The sequence below is a fragment of the Berghia stephanieae genome, chromosome 15 (genome assembly GCF_034508935.2).
Source record: "Berghia stephanieae isolate SIO BIC M18660-M18661 chromosome 15, UCSD_Bste_1.3, whole genome shotgun sequence".
Lineage (NCBI taxonomy): Eukaryota > Metazoa > Mollusca > Gastropoda > Nudibranchia > Aeolidiidae > Berghia > Berghia stephanieae.
Window position 1 is genome coordinate 20,914,522 of NC_088374.1, and position 23,362 is coordinate 20,937,883.

The following is a 23,362-nucleotide window of genomic DNA, read 5'->3' on the forward strand; positions in this document are numbered from 1 at the left end:
AAGGGGGGGCTTCCAGTTGGAGATGGTTGTTGTTAACAAATGTGACCCACCGTATCAAAGCGGTATTATGTCGGGATCCACTCGGTAAGGGAAATTGAATTCTAGCCACACTATCCAACTGGGTTTAATTTCTGTACGTTCTGTGGAGTATAAAGACTATTTCTTGCATTGCTAAAACTTCTAAGCTCCAATTTCTCATCATTCTATCTCTAAATTCACTTTTTGGGGTCTGAATCGTCGACAAATTACCGTTTTGAGACGGAGGGTCACAAATCAAAAGGATTTGTTTTATTTGTGTTTTTTAGGCTGCGGTCTAACGTAAAAAGGATTTGTTTTATTTGTGTTTTGATAGGCTAGACGGTCTACGTAAAAAGGATTTGTTTTATTTGTGTTTTGATAGGCTAGACGGTCTACGTAAAAATGATTTGTTTTATTTGTGTTTTGATAGGCTAGACGGTCTACGTAAAAATGATTTGTTTTATTTGTGTTTGATAGCTGGACGTCTACGTAAAAAATGATGTTTTATTGTGTTTTGATAGGCTGGACGGTCTACCTAAAAATGATTTGTTTTATTTGTGTTTTTTTTTAGGCTAGACGGTCTAAGTAAGAAGGATTTGTTTTATTTGTGTTTTGATAGGCTAGACGGTCTAGGTAAAAGGATTTGTTTTATTTGTGTTTTGATAGGCTAGACGGTCTACGTAAAAAGGATTTGTTTTATTTGTGTTTTGAATTTAAAAGAAAGAAAATGACGTCTTAGAGATCCAACCCGACAAAGAGCGGTGTGTTTTTTTTTTGTGACCACCTTTCATTGCCTCTTCATTGTATACTGCACCACAGCTTATGTGATAATGTGTGACATCGTGCTATGAGTCACACAATGTTATCATTTCAACCACAAGAAATGAAGTCAGTAGGAAAGTGCAAGAAGACAATAGAGAATATTTTTTCTTTTCGCGGCGGCGATGGGGGCTCGAACCCGCGACCTTACTGGTAAGACAACCCAGCCTGGCCAGGGAGAGCGTGGCTCTACCGTATGAGCTATACACGATCCCCCCCCCCCCCCCCCCCCCCCCCCCCCCCAAAAAAAAAAGATCGCTTTTAACTCTAGTCTTTTGTTAGGTCTTCTCTCCCTGACTTCTTGAGGTCACGGGTTCAACACACACAAACGCCGCGAAGTAAGTGGCCAGCATTTAAGCTTAACAGCCAATATTCCCAACGCAAACATGTAAGATAGATAAAAATAATTGAGGCATTGAGTTTGCTCCGGTATTTGGGGTGAATTTTTAATTCAGAAAAGTGAGTGGAGCAAGCACTTATGCTGATAACAACAAGAAATGAAGTGAGTGCCAGAAGACATAGAGAATATTTCTTTTTCGCTGCGCGATGAGGGCTCGACTTTACTGGTACAACTCTGCCTGACCGGGGAGATTGTGGCTCTACCGTATGAGCTATCCAGGATTTTTTTTTAAAATGAAAAAAAATCGCTTTTAACCCTAGTCTTTTTTTTTAGTCTTCTCTCCCTGACTTCTTGAGGTCACGGGTTAAACACACACAAATCTATCATTTTAACGACATAATAACATAGGCAAATCGTTTCACATTGTGACTCAGACATTTAAGCGTGTTTAGCACCTACAAAACCAAAATGAAATGATTTGCTTCTAAACCTTTTGTACCGAAATGATTGCGGTACTTGCTTTTAATAGATATTTTGCCACACCCTAACGTCACTGCTTGAAAAGGAGGAGGATTGTCAATATGATAATCAGCATAAAATGTGCGACGTCATATGCTACATGTAGCATGGTACCAATTTCTTCCCGACTACCTAAATTTAAGCTGAAATATACTGGATGTACACGATTTGGAACGTGCAGTAGTTGTAAAATGTCTTGAAGATGGCCAAAGAAGCCTGAACCATTATGGTGGACCATTCTCAAAATTGTGGTAGACTCTTCCATTGTTATTTTCTGAATGTTACGTATGAACTCTTCGTGCTGATTTTCAAATTCAAACAAGATAACATTTAGTACATGAATATGTGTATTTGTATCTTTGTTCATAATCATGTGTATCTGCGTGTGTGATTATTGGTGTTGTTGTGTGCATGCGCGTGTGTGTATAAAAAACCCATCGAGTCCCACGTACCACTTGTCCTGAAATATTTGAAATTATTCAACTCAATAGTGAAAACAGTAAGTGCATACAATTCAAAATTTCTTCAGTAAGACAAGCTTTACAAAACAACAGATAACATTGTGTGATGTGCAAAACAAAACAAATCTCAATAAGAAAAATGTTCATTGCATCATAGTCATAACAAATGTGACGATTTTCCTGTGGTTGGTGTAGCAATGGTTAACATTTTGCAAACATATTAAATAAGATAAAAATTACATGTTTTCTATAAAATTATTTTGTTCATGTTTGTTAACCTAGAAAGTCACTTTTCATAAATATAATTGTACTTTCAATTTCAGGTGTGATGTCAGGAACTTTGGAAATCTTTAAAAGGGGAGAATACCCACCATTATTCTTTATCCCAGCAAAATGAATTCAATTCCATTTACTTCATTTCGGCATACATACAATGATGAAATAAACTCAACGCAAAACTAACAAATGTATTCACTTTATTTATATTTTGTTTTCAACTAAAAAAAAAAACAATTTCTATCATTCTGGCAAGAAAACATTTTAAAAGTACAGGGAAAAACTACAGAAGTCCACGTTTTAGAAATAATTGTGACTGCCCCCGTTGTGATGTTGGGGAATAAACTTTCCTTCTATAAATAGAACAACGGAAAAAACAACAATCTCAACTCTTAAACGATTGTAAGTTCTTCGTTCTTCTACTTATAGACGGAATGTTTAAACTCTTGACATCACTCAAAGGGGGCAAACCCTTGACATCCTTCAAAGGGGGCAAACTCTTGACATCACTCAAAGGGGGCAAACTCTTGACATCACTCAAAGGGAGCAAACTCTTGACATCACTCAAAGGGGGCAAACTCTTGGCATCACTCAAAGGGGGCAAACTCTTGACATCACTCAAAGGGGGCAAACACTTGAACTGAACTGCTGGGTGGGTGGACAGGGGATCAGGAAAAATCTGGTTTGCGAGTGTTCTACCAGCTCAGCTATCGCCGCCCCCCCCCCCCCCCGCCCACCAATCGTTACAAATCAACCAAAAATTTTATTATTTTTATTTCTTTTGTTCTTAATAAAAATCTTTTTTTAAGTTCTGTTAATATTATAAAAGATTGACACCGTCTTCTAGAGCTCATTATGTTGAACAATATTTTGTATATAATGTCCCAGTTTTGTTTCTGAATCTGAATCTTCCTTTAATGTGCACCTTCACTCATAAAGATTTTGACATGTACGATAACAACATTAAGGTGAAAATTCAGCAGTGATCTAGAAGCTCTGTAAATAAATCGGAAGTGGGTGCAGATCTAACCTCCGTGGTAAATTGTTCCAATCGTGATGGTTCTTGGGTAAAATGAGAATTTTCAGGTCTTTGGTGGATGTTGGTCAGGGGGATGAAACTGTCCATGTGGAAGTCCTGGATGTTCGTGTCGGTGTTTGGAGATCAGGATTTGACATCGCCACAGGTTGTTCTTTATCTTTTACATCCTGGTCAGGCGTGCTGCTTTCATTCTAGTTTGGAATGGTTGAGTAAGAAAAATCTATTTTGTTTTTTGGAGTGCATGAACTTTTGGGGTCATTCCTGAAAAAAAAAAGGTGGCTGGTAATGGTAAAGAGAGAGTTTTACGGCGCTTGCAACACATTTAGGTTATATCAGCGCCAGTAAAAAGGAAGAAAATGGGATAGTAAAGAGTTCTAGAATTACAATTAAAGCACCCAAGAAAAGGTAAGACGAAGGGGAACTGGAACAAATAGGGATCAGATGTAGATTCCAAGAGCACACTATCAATGTTCTTAGTTTGAGATCACCAATAAGTCTCATCTGGACACAAGCACGGCCCCCACTAAGAGGAATACACTCAAATGCTTACATTATAAATTGTAACAAATATAATAATACATAACAGAGAGATGATTTACAAGGAAAAAAATATCATCTCCCAAAACAATAACTATGCCTTCGACTGTTTCCCTCCCAGCTAGTACTCCGGCCAGGGCCAGGACAAAACCAAGTAATCTCATTCCAAGACAAAGACAGAAAGCATGTTGGAAAACAGTTAAAAGGGATAGAAGACAAAGTATGTACCCCCCTGCCCACTATGGGAGGTCAGGATCCCCACCCATTTTCAGGTCTTTGGTGGATGTTGGTCAGGGGGATGAAACTGTCCATGTGGAAGTCCTGGATGTTCGTGTCGGTGTTTGGAGATCAGGATTTGACATCGCCACAGGTTGTTCTTTATCTTTTACATCCTGGTCAGGCGTGCTGCTTTCATTCTAGTTTGGAATGGTTGAGTAAGAAAAATCTATTTTGATTTTGGAGTGCATGAAGTTTTGGGTCATTCCTGAAAAAAAAAAGGTGGCTGGTAATGGTAAAGAGAGAGTTTTACGGCGCTTGCAACACATTTAGGTTATATCAGCGCCAGTAAAAAGGAAGAAAATGGGATAGTAAAGAGTTCTAGAATTACAATTAAAGCACCCAAGAAAAGGTAAGACGAAGGGGAACTGGGAACAAATAGGGATCAGATGTAGATTTCAAGAGCACACCACCAATGTACTTAGTTTGAGATCACCTCTAAGTCTCATCCGATTACAAGCACAGGATCCAACAAAGAGGAATACACTCAAATGCTTACATTCAAAATAACAAATATAATACATAACAGAATACACATAATATTTTAACGAAATGTCTTGACTGTTTTTTTAGAACCTATTACTGTAATCATAAATAACTCATTGCAGTCTGGGGCTGTACTAGGTTGCTACAAAAAAGCAATCGTCACTCCTCTTTATAAAAAGCATAATTTAGACCCTGAAAATGTGAAAAATTACCGCCCTGTTTCTTATCTGCCCTTTCTTTCAAAAATCCTGGAAAGAGTAGTACTAGAGCAGCTAAAGAATCATCTAGATTCAAATAATCTTATCAGAGATGACGTGGTAGTGGCGTAGTGTCGTAGATCTCATTCATCTGTGGTGTTTCATTCATCCTGTTTTGTTGGGAAATCCGAAATGTTCATTTGATCTGTTTTTTGTAATTAAATTGAAGCTTACATTCAATTTCACATTTTATTTGATACAAAATATATAGGATTTTTTTTTCTATCACAAAACTGATGTCTATTATGGTACTTACTGTAACGCAACACAAAGTAGGTACAGGCAATCAATGAAAATTGACAATCATGTTATGGTGTATGTTTAATTCATATTTGATTATCATATCAACCGACAAGGCCTCTTTGTCTCTCTTTCTCTCTCATTCACTATCATTTTCTCTGCCTCTCTCTCTCTCTCTCTCTCTATATCTCTCTCTCTTTCTCTCTCATTCACTATCATTTTCTCTGCCTCTCTCTCTCTCTCTCTCTCTCTCTCTCTCTCTCTCTATCTCTCTCTCTCTCTCTCTCTCTCTCTCTCTCTCTCAACACATGGCCTCTCCCTCAATCTTCCTCTCCGTAAATGTGACAACCTGTCTATCCATCTCTCCATCTTCTCTCCACGTTACAAAATAGCTGAGGATGGAAAAACAGGGGAAAAAAAGTATTAAAAACAACAACAACAAAATAAAATAAAAAGATTTTAAGATCCAAGAACACAAAACATGTGGTTGGTTAAAAGAACAATACAAGACTATTACAAGTGATTCATACTGCAACCACCAATGAGTACAGACGATACCAATTATTTTTCATTATATAATTCATACTGCAACCACCAATGAGTACAGACGATACCAATTATTTTATTATTTGTTTTCCACGTTAATTTGTGTATTGTTGTGCTGACGAAGGGTTTGTACCCGAAACGTCCATTGTCTGTTTTGTTCCCATACGAAGCCTTTCGATTTTCACTCTTTCGTTAGTATTTTACAAGTGGGCTGAGTGTCTCGATAGCACAGTTGGTAGAGCACTTGCATCACATGCAAAGGAACCGAGATTGATCCCAGGGGAAGTCAAGACTTTTCCCCATACAGTTCTAATCCCCTAAACTTGAGCTGTTTGTATACACCTGTCAATCCTTCAAGACTTTTCCCCATACAGTTCTAATCCCCTAAACTTGAGCTGTTTGTATACACCTGTCAATCCTTCAAGACTTTTCCCCATACAGTTCTAATCCCCTAAACTTGAGCTGTTTGTACAGACCTGTCAATCCTTCAAGACTTTTCCCCATACAGTTCTAATCCCCTAAACTTGAACTGTTTGTACAGAGCTGTCAATCCTTCAAGACTTTTCCCCATACAGTTCTAATCCCCTAAACTTGAACTGTTTGTACAGAGCTGTCAATCCTTCAAGACTGTTCCCCATACAGTTCTAATCCCCTGAACTTGAGCTGTTTGTATACACCTGTCAATCCTTCAAAACTTTTCCCCATACAGTTCTAATCCCCTAAACTTGAGCTGTTTGTACAGACCTGTCAATCCTTCAAGACTTTTCCCCATACAGTTCTAATCCCCTAAACTTGAACTGTTTGTACAGAGCTGCCAATCCTTCAAGACTTTTCCCCATACAGTTCTAATCCCCTAAACTTGAACTGTTTGTACAGAGCTGTCAATCCTTCAAGATTGTTCCCCATACAGTTCTAATCCCTAAACTTGAGCTGTTTGTATACACCTGTCAATCCTTCAAGACTTTTCCCATACAGTTCTAATCCCCTAAACTTGAGCTGTTTGTACAGAGCTGTCAATCCTTCAAGACTTTTCCCCATACAGTTCTAATCCCCTAAACTTGAGCTGTTTGTACAGAGCTGTCAATCCTTCAAGACTTTTCCCCATACAGTTCTAATCCCCTAAACTTGAGCTGTTTGTACAGAGCTGTCAATCCTTCAAGACTTTTCCCCATACAGTTCTAATCCCCTAAACTTGAGCTGTCTGTATACACCTGTCAATCCTACAAGACTTTTCCCCATACAGTTCTAATCCCCTAAACTTGAGCTGTTTGTACAGACCTGTTAATCCTTCAATTCCAAAAGTGGAATCAGAACGCCTGAAAATAGGAATTTGAGACAAAAAAATAGGAATGTCCCCTCCCCCCCCCCCCCCCCCCCCACCCCTCTTTGTTCTTTTTTATTCTTACCATTATCATCATTTTTGTCAATCGGAATTTTAGAGACAATGGACGGAATAGTCCAAAAAAGAAGAGTGAAAATAGGAATGAGTCCACCAAAAGTGGAAGTGTTGGCAGGTCTGGTTCGTATCAGGTCATAACCACTAAATAGGCTCAAATCGCTTTACAAAAAGGAGTCCCGAGACAAGAGCAACATTTGACGTGTAGAATGAGACATGGCGCCTGTTAGGCAGTATGCATTACAATTTTTTTGTTTTCGGACAAAGTCAACACTGTTTATGGCACTGTACTCATTTTATACCTGAGTACAATGAGAAAACGTGAGTAAAAAGCCTTTTTTCAAGGACTCAACTATGCGCCGCTGAGAGTGGGACTGGAACCCAGGACCTTCTGATCTGAAGGTGAACGCCATACCACAAGACCACATGCCTGTACCTATAAAGTCGTCCTTCAGAGCCATTTGGCCCATGGAGCCAGAGTTTTCTCCCGGTGTCTATAGCGTGAAATAGACAATAGCAATTGCTTGCTACCTTTTGGATAGGACTCTAGTCTATCACAAAGTAATTTCGACAACATTTAACAGACCCAGGTATCCAATCACTACTGGGTGGACAAATTTAAAAAAATCTCAACTGCACCCGAGATCGACCTCGGTCCTCTCCTTGCATGTGAAGCGAGTGCTCTACCAACTGAACTATCTCGACCCTCCCCCCCCCCCTCCCTTCCCAAATTTCATGTTGAAAATGAATGAATAAAGCATGACTGTTATTTCTTACCGATGGATGCATGATGGAATCAGCGTCCAGTGAGACAGGCTGTGTGTCCAGGTCAGGTTTGATGGTGAAACCCACAGAGGACAGGGAACCAAAGATGGCGTCATCGTGGCTGGACATCAGGGGGTCTGGCTTCTCCTCCTGATTGAAAAAAAAAAAGCAACAATTCAAAACAAGCTAAAACTTGAGCTTTTATATAGCGCAATATCCATTAAACGTGCTCAAAGCGCTTTACAAGGGGTCCCTGACCAACAGCAACACGTAACATGTAGAACGAGACATGATGCCTGTTAGGCGGTATTACAGTTTTTTCGAACGGAGACAACACTGTTAACAACCAGGTACTCATTTTGCACCTGAGTATGTGAGTAAAGAGCTTATTCCAAGGACTCAACTATGTATTGAGCGCAGCTCGAATCCAGGACCTTCCTATCCGAAAACGAGTGTCATACCACAAGACCACATAGCCACATGAAGCTCTTAGCCGCATGATTGAAAACACATAAACACACACAAAAAAAATACCTAAACATAACAAGAAATGTAGTGAGCAGAAAAAACTCAGAAGATGATAGAGTAAAATCTTTGCGGCAATGGGGATAGAAGACACAGTAAGTGCCTCCCTGCCCACTATGGGAGGTCAGGAATCCCACCCAGGCAATGGGGGTTCGTTTTATGTTTTTTAGGGTTTTAAGGCGCTTGCAATGCATTAAGATCATGGCAATAGGGTTAGTTTTATGTTTTTTGGGGGGTTTTAAGGTGCTTGCAATGCATTAAGGTCATGGCAATCGGGGTTCGTTTTATGTTTTTTAGGGTTTTAAGGTGCTTGCAATGCATTAAGATCATGGCAATGGGGGTTCGTTTTATTGTTTTTTAGCGTTTTAAGGTGCTTGCAATGCATTAAGGTCATGGCTATCGGGGTTCGTTTTATGTTTTTTAGGGTTTTAAGGTGCTTGCAATGCATTAAGATCATGGCAATGGGGGTTCGTTTTCGTTTTATGGTTTTTTTTAGGGATTTAAGGCGCTTGCAATGCATTAAGGTCATATCAGCGCAAGTAAAATGGAAGAAAATAGGATAGTAAAAAGTTTTAGAAATACAATTAAAACACCCAAGAAAAGGTAAGACAAAGGGGAATTGGTTCAAATAGGAAACAGATGTAGATTCCAAGAGCACACTATCAAAGTACTTAGTTTAAGATAACCGAAAAGTCTCACTGACACTCTAGCGCAAGATTCCACTAAGAGGAATACACTCAAATTTTTACAAATCATATGTTAAAAATAAAAAAAATAACAATACATAACAGAGAGATGATTTACAAGGAGAAAAATATCATCTCTCAAAACTATACATTCAACTGTTTCCCTCCCAGCCAAGGACTCTGGCCAGGGTCAGGACAAAACCAAGTAACCTGATTTCAAGATAAAGACAGAAAGCAATTTGGAAAACATATAAAGGGATAGAAGACACAGTAAGTGCCTCCCTGCCCACTATGGGAGGTCAGGAATCCGACCAAGGCAATGGGGGTTAAAACCCTTGACCTTACGGATGGCAACTCCGAGGGGTGCGATGCAATCGATGCTATCCACCACTCCAAATTTTTTTTAAAAGCTGTATGAAGTGTAGTATCTAACTTGAATCTATCTCCTGACTTCTTGAGGTCATGGGTTCAACACACAAATTCCGTGAAGTTTGTTTACAAGCCAACAGTTATGCTTAATACCAATACTTTCAACACAAACATATAATATAGAGATGATTGAGCATGAGACATTGAGTGGGCTCCGATATAAGGGGCGAATATTAACTCAGAAAAGTGAGTGGAGCAAGCATATAAGTTGATAATAATGAGAAATAGATTGGGCAGAAGCGTGTGGGAATACAATGGAGAATAAAAACATTGTGGTGATGGGGTTTTCAACCCACGACATTACCATTTACATTAATATTCACTAATACAGCCCTTTGCAGTGCTTATTTTCATTTTTGTGAAATTTCATGGTGCTTGCATGAGTCATTTAACACTTTCCCTCAGCTAACTGTAAAATCTGGGACGAAAAGCTGTGATTTGCAGCTTGTGAAATTAATTGCTTCATTCAATGCAAGGAATTGACATATCATAACCATGTGTTGTGATAAGTACAGTAACTTTTCTACTTCTCCTCAGCACCATTTACAACCTGTTTTGCTTTGTAACAATTTGATGTGCTTGGATGGAGCTATGAGCACTTATCTTTAAGCACTTATCTAGTCGGAGACAAAAATCAAATGCCCAACCTGGACTTGTGCCAATTATGGACATATATTTGTACTATTGATAACAATATCTTATACATATCATATAACTTAAATAAATAAAATTGAATTTTACTGCCTTAAACAAACAAATAAAAAGAACAAAATGCCAAACACAGAATATTTAATTCAAAATCCATCTTCAGCCAATACTGGCGTCTTAAGGAAAAAGACCCCATGTTTACTTGAAATAAGAGACTACATTTGGTCTTTTTCCTTAAGATGGCAGAATAACAAAAACAATAAAAAACATAAATACATCCCATAATAAATGGATAGATACATTATAAAATCAAAACACCCAAGAAAAAGTAAGACAAAGGGGAATTGGGTCAATGGGGAACAGATGTAGATTCCAAGAGCATACCATCGATGTACTTAGTTTGAGATCAAACTAAAAGTCTCATCCAAACACCAGCACAAGATCCCACTAAGAAGACATTGAGATGACAAACTACGATTGGTACTTTTCTAACTACTGGTAAGCGGGGAGACTTCACCGAATCGTTCCAACACACATCAAGTCTCTCTCTAATGGCTGTGGAGGACTATTTATATTTTTTTAAAAGAAGCTTGACGTACCTTGACGACAATACCTCCAGATTTGAATGACGACTGCACGAATCGGCCCGAATCAATGGCCGCTACCGTGTCGGCAAAGTCTTTGGAGGCTGACATGGAGGCCACCAGTGACAATCCCGACAACTGAATGGCTGCTGCATTATGGGTCGATGGCGAAGACGACCCTGATGACCCTTGGTCCCTTAACGTCTTCAACCTCTCGTCTGCCAATGCTGCATATTGAAAAAATATTATATGTGACCCATTGACTCAAAATGGTATAATGTCGGAACGAACCATTTGCTTACAAGCCGAATCTAATGTTAAAACTGGTCCAAAAAATATCAATTGTTGGCATGAGCAACCTAAAATATTGCTGCCATTCTCCTCAATAAATCATATAAACTCAACACAAGTCTGATATTTCTGGCTATAAATTCAATTTTCAACATCTTAACCAATCCGACTTAATACCGTTTTGAGACATATATAAAATAATCAATAAAAATAAAAATTTGGTCATTCTACTTTTGCAAGTCCAAGTTTTTATAGCGTGAAACAGACAATAGAAATTGTTTGCTATCCTTTGGCTAGTCTTTCACAAAGTACTTTCCACCAGATCTAATAGATCCAGCAATCTAAAAATTCCAATGCACCTGCAATCGATCTTAGTCCCTTTGCTTATGAAGCTATCGGGATCCCCAACTCTTCCTCACTCATTCAAACTATATTTCAACAGCAGGTTAGTCTACTGAGTGGTTTCATGATCTCATTGTAGGCACTTGTAGCCTTTGCCACAAGAACTTTTCTAGATTTGTGTTCATGACACACAAGACTCGAAGAAAGAAAAAACAACTGACTGGAATGAATAATTTTCAGAAGTGAAAAATGAGCAGTCATTTCATGGAAAGCTCTGATATAGATATATCCATTTCTAGCAGAAATAGCAACATTCTCAAAGATTTTCTCTGAAATGATGGAAAGAAAAATCCAATTTCTTTTAGTTATTTATTGACTTAAATAAATAAATAAATTAATTAATTAATTAACAAATAAATAGAAGGATAAATAAATAAAATATAATATACATTTTTAAATTATATAATTCGATTTTAAAAAATAGATTAAAAGAAATTGACTTACGGGTACTTTAAAAAAAATGAAAATAAAAATAAACTAGCAAAATAATGGGACATTTTGGACGTCTCTCGTTCCTGAGGTTCGAAAGTAAAAAAAAAACATAGAAAAAAAAAAAAGAACACAGGACCTTTTGATCCAAAAGTGAGTGTCATACCACAAGACTACATAACCGCAAAAAAAAACAAACATAAAATTTAAAATCCAAATTTCCAAAACACCAACCAGCTGCCTGCAGTGCTTTCCTCATTCGTAACTCTGCCTTCTCCGAAGAGGTCTGAAGGAGTGAAATAAACAATATAAAGATGTGAATAATGAAGTAACCCCCCTTTGAAGAGGTCTGAAGGAGTGAAATAAACAATACAAAGATGTGAATAATGAAGTAATCCCCCTCTGGAAAGTACTTTGCGATAGACTAGCGTCCTATCCAAAGTGTAGCAAGCGATTGCTCTTGTCCATTTCACGCTACAGAAACTGGGATAAACTTCGGGGCTCCATGAGTTTAATGGCTCTGAAGGACTACTAATAATATTGAAGACTGTCTCTGAAGGAATACTAATAATATTGAAGACTGTCTCTGAAGGACTACTAATAATATTGAAGACTGTCTCTGAAAGACAACTAATAATATTGAAGACAATTCAACTTACAACAGCCCAACCTGATAAACTCATAGTGAAGAGATCATAAAAAAAAAGACAACAAATAATTTTATTTTTTTTAAACGAGAGCATTTATATACTGTAATATCCATCAAATGTACTCAAAGCGCTTTACAAGGGGTACTAAGCCAACAGCAACATTTAACATGCAGGATGGGACATGACGCCCATAAGGCGATATTACAATTTTTTTTCAGACAGAGATAATGCTGTTAATGGTCAGAGTACAATGAGAGAATGTGCTAAAAGAGCCTTTTCCAAGGACTCAACTATACACAGAGCTAGGCTCGAACCCAGGACCTTCCGATCCAAAAACGAGTGTCATTCCACAAGACCACATAGCCAGTCCAAAGTCAGGCATCCCCTTGGTCCATAAATCCAACAAAGGTAAAAAACTCTATAATAAATAAAAAACCATCCAGTACCATGGCTTGTGACTGGTCATTCTCGTATCGTTCTGGACTGGCTTGTCTGGTTGAGAAAAGATGAGGAAGATGCTTTCAAATTAATTTTATTTTATCAAATATAAAGTTTATGTTTCAAAAAAAAAAACAAAAAAAAACAATTGTTACACAAACCTAAAGACCTGCAATAGACAACAACTAAAAACTCAGCCTATTTTTTTGTCAAAACCCCAAATTGAAGAACTTCCGATCTGATAGCAAGTGTCTCATACCACTAGACCACATTGCTGTAAGTGGTCTGAAAATTCTATCATAGAACATATGACATGTAGAATCAATCATCATCATTGCCATGGCCTCTCCCTCCTGGACATGACGTGACCTCTACAACTGCCAACCGAAACAAGCTTCTGTCCTGTGGCCATCCTTCCACATTCAGTCACTGGCTTTCTCATCCATTTCCTACTTACTTACTTATCCGACCCAGCAACCAGCTGAGTAGCTCTTCGGTCTGGTGCCATGACGTAGAAGTTAGATTCAATTTATCCAATCACTGATGTCTTGAGACCATATTCTTCTTGGTCTCCCTCTCCCGCTTTTACCCTCCGCAACACCTTCTAGAAAATATTGTTTCTTGATATGTACAAAAAAGGAAGTTTTGTTTCTGTATCATCTTGATGAGATATATGGAGTCAATATGTTTATATAAAAATCAAGCTGATGTTGACATGAGTAAAAGATCGTGGTGAGTGATTCTGTCAGAAATCTTTATGATTATACAGATGTGATGATAATTCCCTCCCTTACCTCGATCTGTCCGTGGTTCCTCTTGAACTAGACTTTGACCTGGATCGTTGATTTCGCCGATGGTGAGGATCACGATCGCTTTTAGTTCTGCTACTGCTGTGACCTCTTGACCCTGACCTGGACCTCCTGCTGGAAACCCTTGAATTTGACCTCGACCTTGACCTACGACCACCGTAGCCTCTTGAACCTGACCTAGACCTCCTGCTGCTGTAATTATGACTTCTTGAGCCTGAATGTGACCTAGAATATTTTTAAGTTAAAAAAAAAAAATATGAATAAATAAATCGTAAGTCAAAAAAAGGGAGTGGGTGGGGGTGGAATGGACTCCATAGCTCAGTTGTTAGAGCACTTGCTTCACATGCAAAGGGACCAAGATCGATCCAGGGTGCAGTCGAGATTTCTTCTGATCCCCCATCAGTGAATGGGTAGCTGAGTACTTTGCAATAGACTAGCATCCTATCCAAAGGGTAGCAAGCAATTGCTATTGTCTGTTTCCCCTCTACAGAAACCGGGATGAACTCTGGCTCCATGGGCCTCATGGCTCTGAAGGACGAACTACTTAACGGCTTACAGGAAATCCCAGTGTTGCCAACCATAGCCTATTAAAAATGTGTGCAATGGAGTGATGAAATGAGTAAGATTTTGAAGGACTAACTACTTAACGGCTTACAGGAAACCCCAGTGTTGCCAACCATAGCCTATGAAAAATGTGTGCAATGGAGTGCTGAAATGAGTAAGATTATGAAGGACTAACTACTAAACGGCTTACAGGAAATCCCAGTGTTGCCAACCATAGCCTATAAAAAATGTGTGCAATGGAGTGCTGAAATGAGTAAGATTTTTAAGGACTAACTACTTAACGGCTTACAGGAAACTCCAGTGTTGCCAACCATAGCCTATGAAAAATGTGTGCAATGGAGTGCTGAAATGAGTAAGATTATGAAGGACTAACTACTAAACGGCTTACAGGAAACTCCAGTGTTGTCAACCATAGCCTATGAAAAATGTGTGCAATGGAGTGCTGAAATGAGTAAGATTTTGAAGGACTAACTACTAAACGGCTTACAGGAAATCACAGTGTTGTCAACCATAGCCTATGAAAAATGTGTGCAATGGAGTGTTGAAATGAGTAAGATTTTGAAAACAAGCGTACAGGCTAAAAAAAAAAAACAACAAAACAAAACAAAACAAAAAATGGTTAAAAAGCGTGAATTCTGTTTCTGTCATTGCTCTTTCTTTTTGTTATCCTCCCAGGTGAGGTTTCAATTCGTCGGGTAGTGAGAAGCCCATGCCTGCTTCAGACGCCCAACTTTTCGTGTCCCTTGGCAGTTCTAATCGAGAGACTGACGAGTGACATTCATTTTTTTTATTTTTAAATAGAGCATTTAATATAGGGCAATATTCACTATCAAAGCGCTTTACAAGGGGTCCCAAGTAGTAGTAGTAGTAGCGTATAGGCTACACCTCCAAATTCATTCCGTCAACCCAGCTTCGAAAGGGGTCACTGACCAACAAAAACACATAACATATAGAACGAGACATGACGTCTGTTAGGCGATATTACATTTTCCGGACAGAGACAACACAGTTAACGGCCGGGTACACCCGAGTATGATCAGAGAATGTGAGTAAAAAGCCTTTTCCAAGGACTCCAACTATGCACCAAGCAAGGCTCGAACCCAGGACCTTCCGATCCAAAAGCGAGTGTCATACTACAAGACCACAAAGATGCATGACATTACTTCCTATTCTTCTCAACATGACAGATGCATCTATATTACCTCCAAATTGAAAAGAAGACCTTCATAAATTTCTTTCTCTTTTACACGCCTTAAACAAGCTAACTATCTGAATCAACACTTTAAAAGTGTTAAGGATATACAATGCATCATCAAAAAGTAAAGTGGAAGAAAAAAAATTAATTAACTAATTAAAAAAAAAACAAAAACAAAATAAAATCAGCGATTCTTGACTTGAGAAGAAAGGATTTCTATTTCTTGTAATTTTCTTTCTGACTGTATAATTCACTCTTTTTGTTTTGTTTTTAAGGGTTTTACGGCGCTTGTAAAACATGTAGGTCATATCAGACACAGGAAAAAGGAAGAGAATGGGATAGTATAAAAGTTCTAGAATTACAATTAAAGCACCCTAGTGAAAAAGTAAGACAACGCTAGTAAGAATACGGAGAGAACTTTCTAGTTAATGAAAAACACAAAAGTAGGAAAAAACTCAATCCAATTTTTTTTTTAATTAATAAATAAATAACAACAAAAAACAAAAACATTAAAATGTTTTTAAAAAAACAGGATGAATGACAATCATCTTTCAATCCTATTAACATTACTGGATGGTCTTCTAAAGCGACTATCACCCTAAGGACCAATCAAACCTGTACCAAAAAACAACTTAACAGTACTGGATGGTCTTCTAAAGCGACTATCACCCTAAGGACAAATCAACCTGTACCAAAAAACAACTTAACATTACTGGATGGTCTTCTAAAGCGACTATCACCCTAAGGACCAATCAAACCTGTACCAAAAAACAACTTAACATTACTGGATGGTCTTCTAAAGCGACTATCACCCTAAGGACAAATCAACCTGTACCAAAAAACAACTTAACATTACTGGATGGTCTTCTAAAGCGACTATCACCCTAAGGACCAATCAAACCTGTACTAAAAAACAACTTAACATTACTTGATCATCTTCTAAAGCGACTATCACCCTAAGGACCAAATAAAACATGTACCAAAAAACAACTTAACATTACTGGATGGTCTTCTAAAGTGACCATCACCCTAAGGACCAATCAAACCTGTACCAAAAAACAACTTAACATTACTGGATGGTCTTCTAAAGCGACTATCACACTAAGGACAAATCAAACATGTAACAAAAAACAACTTAACATTACTGGATGGTCTTCTAAAGCGACTATCACCCTAAGGACCAATCAACCTGTACCAAAAAACAACTTAACATTACTGGATGGTCTTCTAAAGTGATTATCACCCTAAGGACAAATAAAACATGTACCAAAAAACAACTTTACATTACTGGATGGCCTTCTAAAGTGACTATCACCCTAAGGACAAATCAAACATGTACCAAAAAACAACTTAACATTACTGGATGGTCTTCTAAAGCGACTATCACCCTAAGGACCAATCAACCTGTACCAAAAAACAACTTAACATTACTGGATGGTCTTCTAAAGTGATTATCACCCTAAGGACAAATAAAACATGTACCAAAAAACAACTTTACATTACTGGATGGTCTTCTAAAGTGATTATCACCCTAAGGACAAATAAAACATGTACCAAAAAACAACTTTACATTACTGGATGGTCTTCTAAAGCGACTATCACCCTAAGGACAAATCAACCTGTACCAAAAAACAACTTAACATTACTGGATGGTCTTCTAAAGCGACTATCACCCTAAGGACCAATCAAACCTGTACCAAAAAACAACTTAACATTACTGGATGGTCTTCTAAAGCGACTATCACCCTAAGGACAAATCAACCTGTACCAAAAAAACAACTTAACATTACTGGATGGTCTTCTAAAGCGACTATCACCCTAAGGACAAAACAAACCTGTACCAAAAAACAACTTAACATTATTGGATGGTCTTCTAAAGCGACTATCACCCTAAGGACCAATCAAACCTGTACCAAAAAACAACTTAACATTACTGGATGGTCTTCTAAAGCGACTATCACCCTAAGGACCAATCAAACCTGTACCAAAAAAAACAACTTAACATTACTGGATGGTCTTCTAAAGCGACTATCACCCTAAGGACAAATCAAACATGTACCAAAAAACAACTCAATGTCAATCACCTTGATCTTTGACGACCTCTTGAGCCTGTTCATATCCTGTACAAAACAACAACTGAACAACTAAACTTTTACATAGCGCAACATCCACTAAACGTGCTCATTGCGCTTTACAAAGGGTCCCTGACCAACAGCAACGTGTAACACGTAGAACGAGACACAACGCCCATTAGGCGATATTACAAATTTAATTCGACAGAGATAACGTCGTTAACTGTCAGGTACTCATTTTTCACCTGAGTATGGTGAGAGAATGTGAGTAAAGAGCCTTTTCCAGGGGCTCAAATATGGGCAGAGTGAGTCTCGAACCCAGAACCTTTTGATACAAATGTGTTGTCATACTACTAGTCCACATAGCCTCACAACACATCATTCACCTAGATCTTCGACGACCTCTTGAATCTGACTGTGACCTCCTTCTGACCCTTGTAAACGATGGCGATCTTGATTTTGATTTATACCTTTTCAACTCTGGAGATCTTGACCTTCGTGATGTCTTACTGCGTTCAGGAGAGCGAGATCTGAAAGAAAAAATTATTTAACCAGTTAACTGGTGTACTCTGGAAAGACGCGTATTTAACATTTAAAATTTGGCCAGAAAACTCGTCCTTCAAATATCGATTGATTTAAATATTACCCTCATTTTAGCAAAGAACTCTCAAACCTGGGATTTTAAGTATGAGATAGAGAGCTGTATGTATGTGTGAAAAAAAAGATTAAAAGAAAATTTATGTAACCAGTTAACTGCCGTATTCAGGAAAAACACAGCGTATTGAACATTTTTAATTCGGCCAGATAACTCGTCCTTCAAACATTGATTGATTTATATTACCCTCATTTTAGAAAAAAAAAAACACTCTCAAACCTGGGATCTAAGGTATGACATCGAGAGTATATCGTCTAGGTGACGAAAGTATCGTTTTCTTTAAATTATGTTGAATTCTTTTAACACTGAGTTATTCATTTTATTAAGTAACCACCATGACCACCAGGGTTGCCACTTCAGGGGGCAGAAACTTACTGATCTTTTACACAAACACATTAACCACCCCAATTCCGAAAAATGGACTACAGTAAAAAGACATTACGTAATTCAGTGATGATACTCACAAAAAGTCAAAAAGGAGGAAAAGTCTCGGAAAAACGGAAAACTCACCTAGAACATTCTTGCACCACAGGAAAGTAGGCAGGATGACTTCTTTTGAGTACAATTTTAAAACGCCCGGAGTCCAGTAAAAGGAGGAAATTTTTATCTATATATTTGTTTTTTTAAAAAGGAGGTATTTTTTAAAGATTTATTATATAAAAAAAAGTAAAAGGAGGAAATGAAGGAAATATCCGCGGATCGAGGATCTGAGGAGGAAAACCGAGGAAAGGAAAGAAAACCGCGGATTTCCGCGGATCCGCGGGAAAAGTATCATCACTGGTAATTACTTTCTTCCGTTAAGCAGATGATTGGAAAATACACTGAAGGTTTATAACATTCTGAATTCCGTAAATAAACAGAAAATTGGCAACCTTGAACCATCCTTTGTGCCTACCTCTATGTTGTGCGGCTATGTGGTCTTGTGGTATGACAATTGCATTCTGCTCAGAAGGTCCTGGGTTCGAGTCTCACTCGGCGCATAGTTGAGTCCTTGAAAAAGGCTCTTTACTTACATTCTTTCACTGCACTCAGGTGTAAAATGAGTACCTGGCCGTTAACAGTGTTGTCTCTGTCGGAAAAAAAAAATTGTATTATTGCCTAACAGGCGCCATGTCTCGTTTTACATGTTACGTGTTGCTGTTTGTCAGGGACCCCTTGTAAAGCGCTTTGAGCTTTAAGTAGATATTGCGTTATATAAAAGCTCAATTTTTTTTTTTAATGTTTTCATGCCTCCCCAGTTATTTCTTACCTCAAACATTCTCTCTATCTTGACTCACTAGCCCCCCCCCCCCCCCCCCCCTCCCCTCCAAACACCAAGTCCACATTACGGCCTGCATTGTCCTTTTGTCTTCTGTCAATGTCTCAATATCTTGACTCAATAGAATGAGCCCCCCCCCCCCCCCCCCCCTCCTCCCAAACACCAAGTCCACGTTACGGCCTGCATTGTCCTTTTGTCTTCTGTCAATGTCTCTCTATCTTGACTCACTAGAATGAGCCCCCCCCCCCCCCCCTCCCAAACACCAAGTCCACATTACGGCCTGCATTGTCCTTTTGTCTTCTGTCAATGAATCCACCTTAAAACCTTTTAGAACTAAGTCGTAACAACAATTTAATTTATCAACCTACGCCATATCATTGACAAGCCTATAAATATGCCTTAAAACAATTATCAGTGCTGATGGTGACAAAAAGTGAAACAGGAGAAAATGTTTTGAACGATTGCCCTTAAGTTAGCCCTGCCTTATTTTTAATGCACTGATAACCCCAACTTTTGGAGCCTTTGAGATGATGAACGATCTTTGATACTCCAGCCATCTTCAAGAGAGTGGGGAAACTGCACCTTTACAAAAGTCCCCAAAGACTCCAAAATCACAGATTTCCACAGATCGAGGTAAACCATCAACACTGAATTATTGTTGAAAAACTCAAATCTTCAAACCCTTAAATTCTATTTTTACCTGGATCGTCTAGATTGATCTTTGTAGTAACCTCCCCTCCCTCTGTCAGGACTATCTGGTGACCGACGTCTAGAATGCTTGCTACTCTTCTTGCTCTTTTTACTGCCCCTGGAGCTAGAGTACCGACTGGAGTCGGCCGAACTGTTGACCTGAAAGAGATACAAATATCTTATTTTAGGCATTTTGTATGAAGTGGAATATTTATTCACAATGTGTACGGCACCTATTTTATCAACCAATCTCTGTGTGTTTAGATATATTGAAAAACGATGATGAAAAATGAATCAAAAGGTAGACTATGTCCCCATGATCTAAATGAATTTTATATCTGAATTAAACGAAATAATGATACTTTCATCTTGTTTGCTATAAAATTATCTTTACAAAATCTATACTTATTGGAAGCTTTTAAAAGAAATTGTATTGCCTACGATTATTTTTTGCACACCGATGTTCTTAATGCAGTACAATGTTTTAACTGGGCTGTGAGAGGGTTAAAATTGTAAGTGTTTCTCATCATGTGTGGAAGTTTCTACAATATTATGGCTGTCATTATTTAAAGACCCTGTAGGGAACATATTTCTTGTGCCTTCTGGTTTGTTGTTGTTGAGCTGTTTTATGTCAGTGGGTTCGTGAATCCTGTGTGTTGTTTTTTCTTGCATGTTTGTGACGTACCTATATGAATTGTAAGTACTGACTATCGTTTCTTCTGCTACAGATTGATATTTTCTGTACCTAGGTATATGCGCTTAAGGCTGTTTGAGCATTGTTTACCTCACATGAATTGCCTTTTATTTGGACAATAAAGATTATTATTATTATTATTAATATTATTATTATTATTATTATTATTATTATTATTATTATTATTATTATTATTATTATTACTATTATTATTATTATTATTATTAGTAGTAGTAGTAGTAGTAGTAGTAGTAGTAGTAGTAGTATTTCGCATGCCAGGAACCATGCCCGACATAGCCAGTAGATTTATGCTATTGAGATGTCCATATATGCATATTATAGAGATATAGACACAATATGGAGATGCCCATCAACGTATCTGTATGTCTTTGGAGATTTCCACTGTCTTAGATGACAACGCCCATTTAGATTTCTAAATGAGAAACCCCACTTTGGTGGCGGCCACCCACTTAGGCGGAGATATCATTATTAAATAGGTCTCGGCAACCCTTGAACGCAGATTCCCTGACTAGGGACAGAGATGCATATACGAGATGGACGCCGGTTTGGACAAATTCAATCCATCGAGGGGGCAGGGACAGCCAATCACAAACTGGGGGAGAAATTGCCAGGCTTTTCGACCAGCAAAAGGAGGCACTGGGTGGCAGCGAATCGGCTTCGGTTGAGAACCTGCCGGGGCAAAATTGCTTCATCAGTGGGGACTTTCCACCTGTCTGATATGTGTAGGGATCTCTAGCCATAAACAATCGTAAGGCTAGTGACCTTGGCAATGGTCATTCCTACTTCCACTCTGCCTCGTCCCGAGCTGACCCGGCTCATATAAAGCCGAGGAGACCTCTCGAATCACTCTCTTACTCTTATATTCTCTACACCAAACAGACTACTCTCATACTACAGACATCAAACCTTATCCTACAGACACTCTTTACACTTTTACACTTCTTCCATCAACTACGCCTAGATTCAGGGTAAGCTATATTTTTATACTTTAACTTTATCTATTTAATATCTAGTTTTAACTTAGTGATTCCGTGATCACCGGCCATCTGGACCCATCCAAGCCATGGAGTCCTACAGCCAGAATACAGAGTTCTGGCAATCACGGTAGTTACTACACCTGTACCCGTTGTGGTAACGAACACGAAACTGCAGGGCATCTCGTTGAACAATGTGTTCTGTCGAAGCTTCCGGGTAGGTTTGCGATGGTGCATGAGTGCGGTAAAGAATTTGCTGATTGCCGATTGGATTGATCATCATAACACAGTAGTATGAGCACCTGCTGCTGCCATGACACCCACACAAACGTCGATGTATATTGTGTATATATAGTATAATTATAATACTTTAACCTACTATCCATCGGCTGATCTATTGTTAGTTAACGTTTTTATTGATACTTTAATTATTAACTTTACTTAGAGTGCAGGGAGACCTTCCATAAGCTACTACATCCCAGGTATTCTTGTTCTAGTAGGAGTAGGGGGTTTGGGAGGGGGGGGGGGGAACTTTTTTTTTGTTTTATTAAAGTCTCCCCCCTCCCAAACCCCCTACACTAGAACTTCTAGTAGGGGGTTTGGGATGGGGGAGACTTTAAAAAAAAAGTTCCCCCCTCCCAAACCCCCTTCTGGAACAAGAATACTTAGGATGTAGTAGCTTATGGAAGGTCTCCCAGTCCCAGCAGAGTGCATTTCAAAACTTTACTTTCCATAGATATTCTCCCTCAATGTTTAAAGGTAAAAGAGCGGAGTTTCAAAAAAGTGTGTGTATATAACTCTGTCCATCCGTATTGGCAGACAGTGTCTGCCAATAATCAATTTTCTTATTCTCATATATGTCTGAGTCTGAGAATAATCACAGAATCACAGCGAAAGCCAAGACTCACTACTCACTCACTCACTACTCACTCACTGCACTGCTCACCTCGATCGGGTCCTCCTTCGTCTCTCTTTCTTCTTTTTCTTCGACGATCTAGAATATGAATCGCTGTCAGAATCACTGGTCCTGCCCCTACCCATGGTTTGTTGGTGACAATGTTGATTAGATAGTTTATCAATTTACAATTCGTATGTTTATGATGTGATCTTTGTTGTCAGCAGAAGTTAGGAAAAAGAAAGTAGAAAGTACTAATGGTGAAAAATGAGGGGACACTACTCTTGTTGCATATTATTATGACTGAATCTGAAGTGAATAAAATTACAATAAATACCAACAAATTCTCAGGGTTTAGTTCCACGCTGTTGCAATAAATGTCTCCGGATACATTAATATGACGCTTCACTACTCTATATTGTATATTATTTAGGCAATGATATAATATCCCATCCCTTGTCCTGTCTCTTATTCCACA

General features: G+C 38.4%; 1 protein-coding gene across 1 annotated transcript; it reads right to left on the minus strand.

The window, feature by feature from the left end:
- Positions 1-5,336: 5,336 nt before the first annotated feature.
- LOC144960412 (uncharacterized) lies at positions 5,337-21,755 on the minus strand. The gene is made up of 9 exons (XM_078893495.1): positions 21,525-21,755; positions 20,311-20,459; positions 18,084-18,227; positions 13,852-14,091; positions 13,066-13,111; positions 12,204-12,255; positions 10,863-11,074; positions 7,988-8,125; positions 5,337-5,660 (listed from the first exon to the last, which is right to left on the minus strand). Exons 1-9 carry the CDS (start codon positions 21,753-21,755, stop codon positions 5,622-5,624), a joined length of 1,251 nt encoding a protein of 416 aa, XP_078749621.1. The 3' UTR covers positions 5,337-5,621.
- Positions 21,756-23,362: the final 1,607 nt, after the last annotated feature.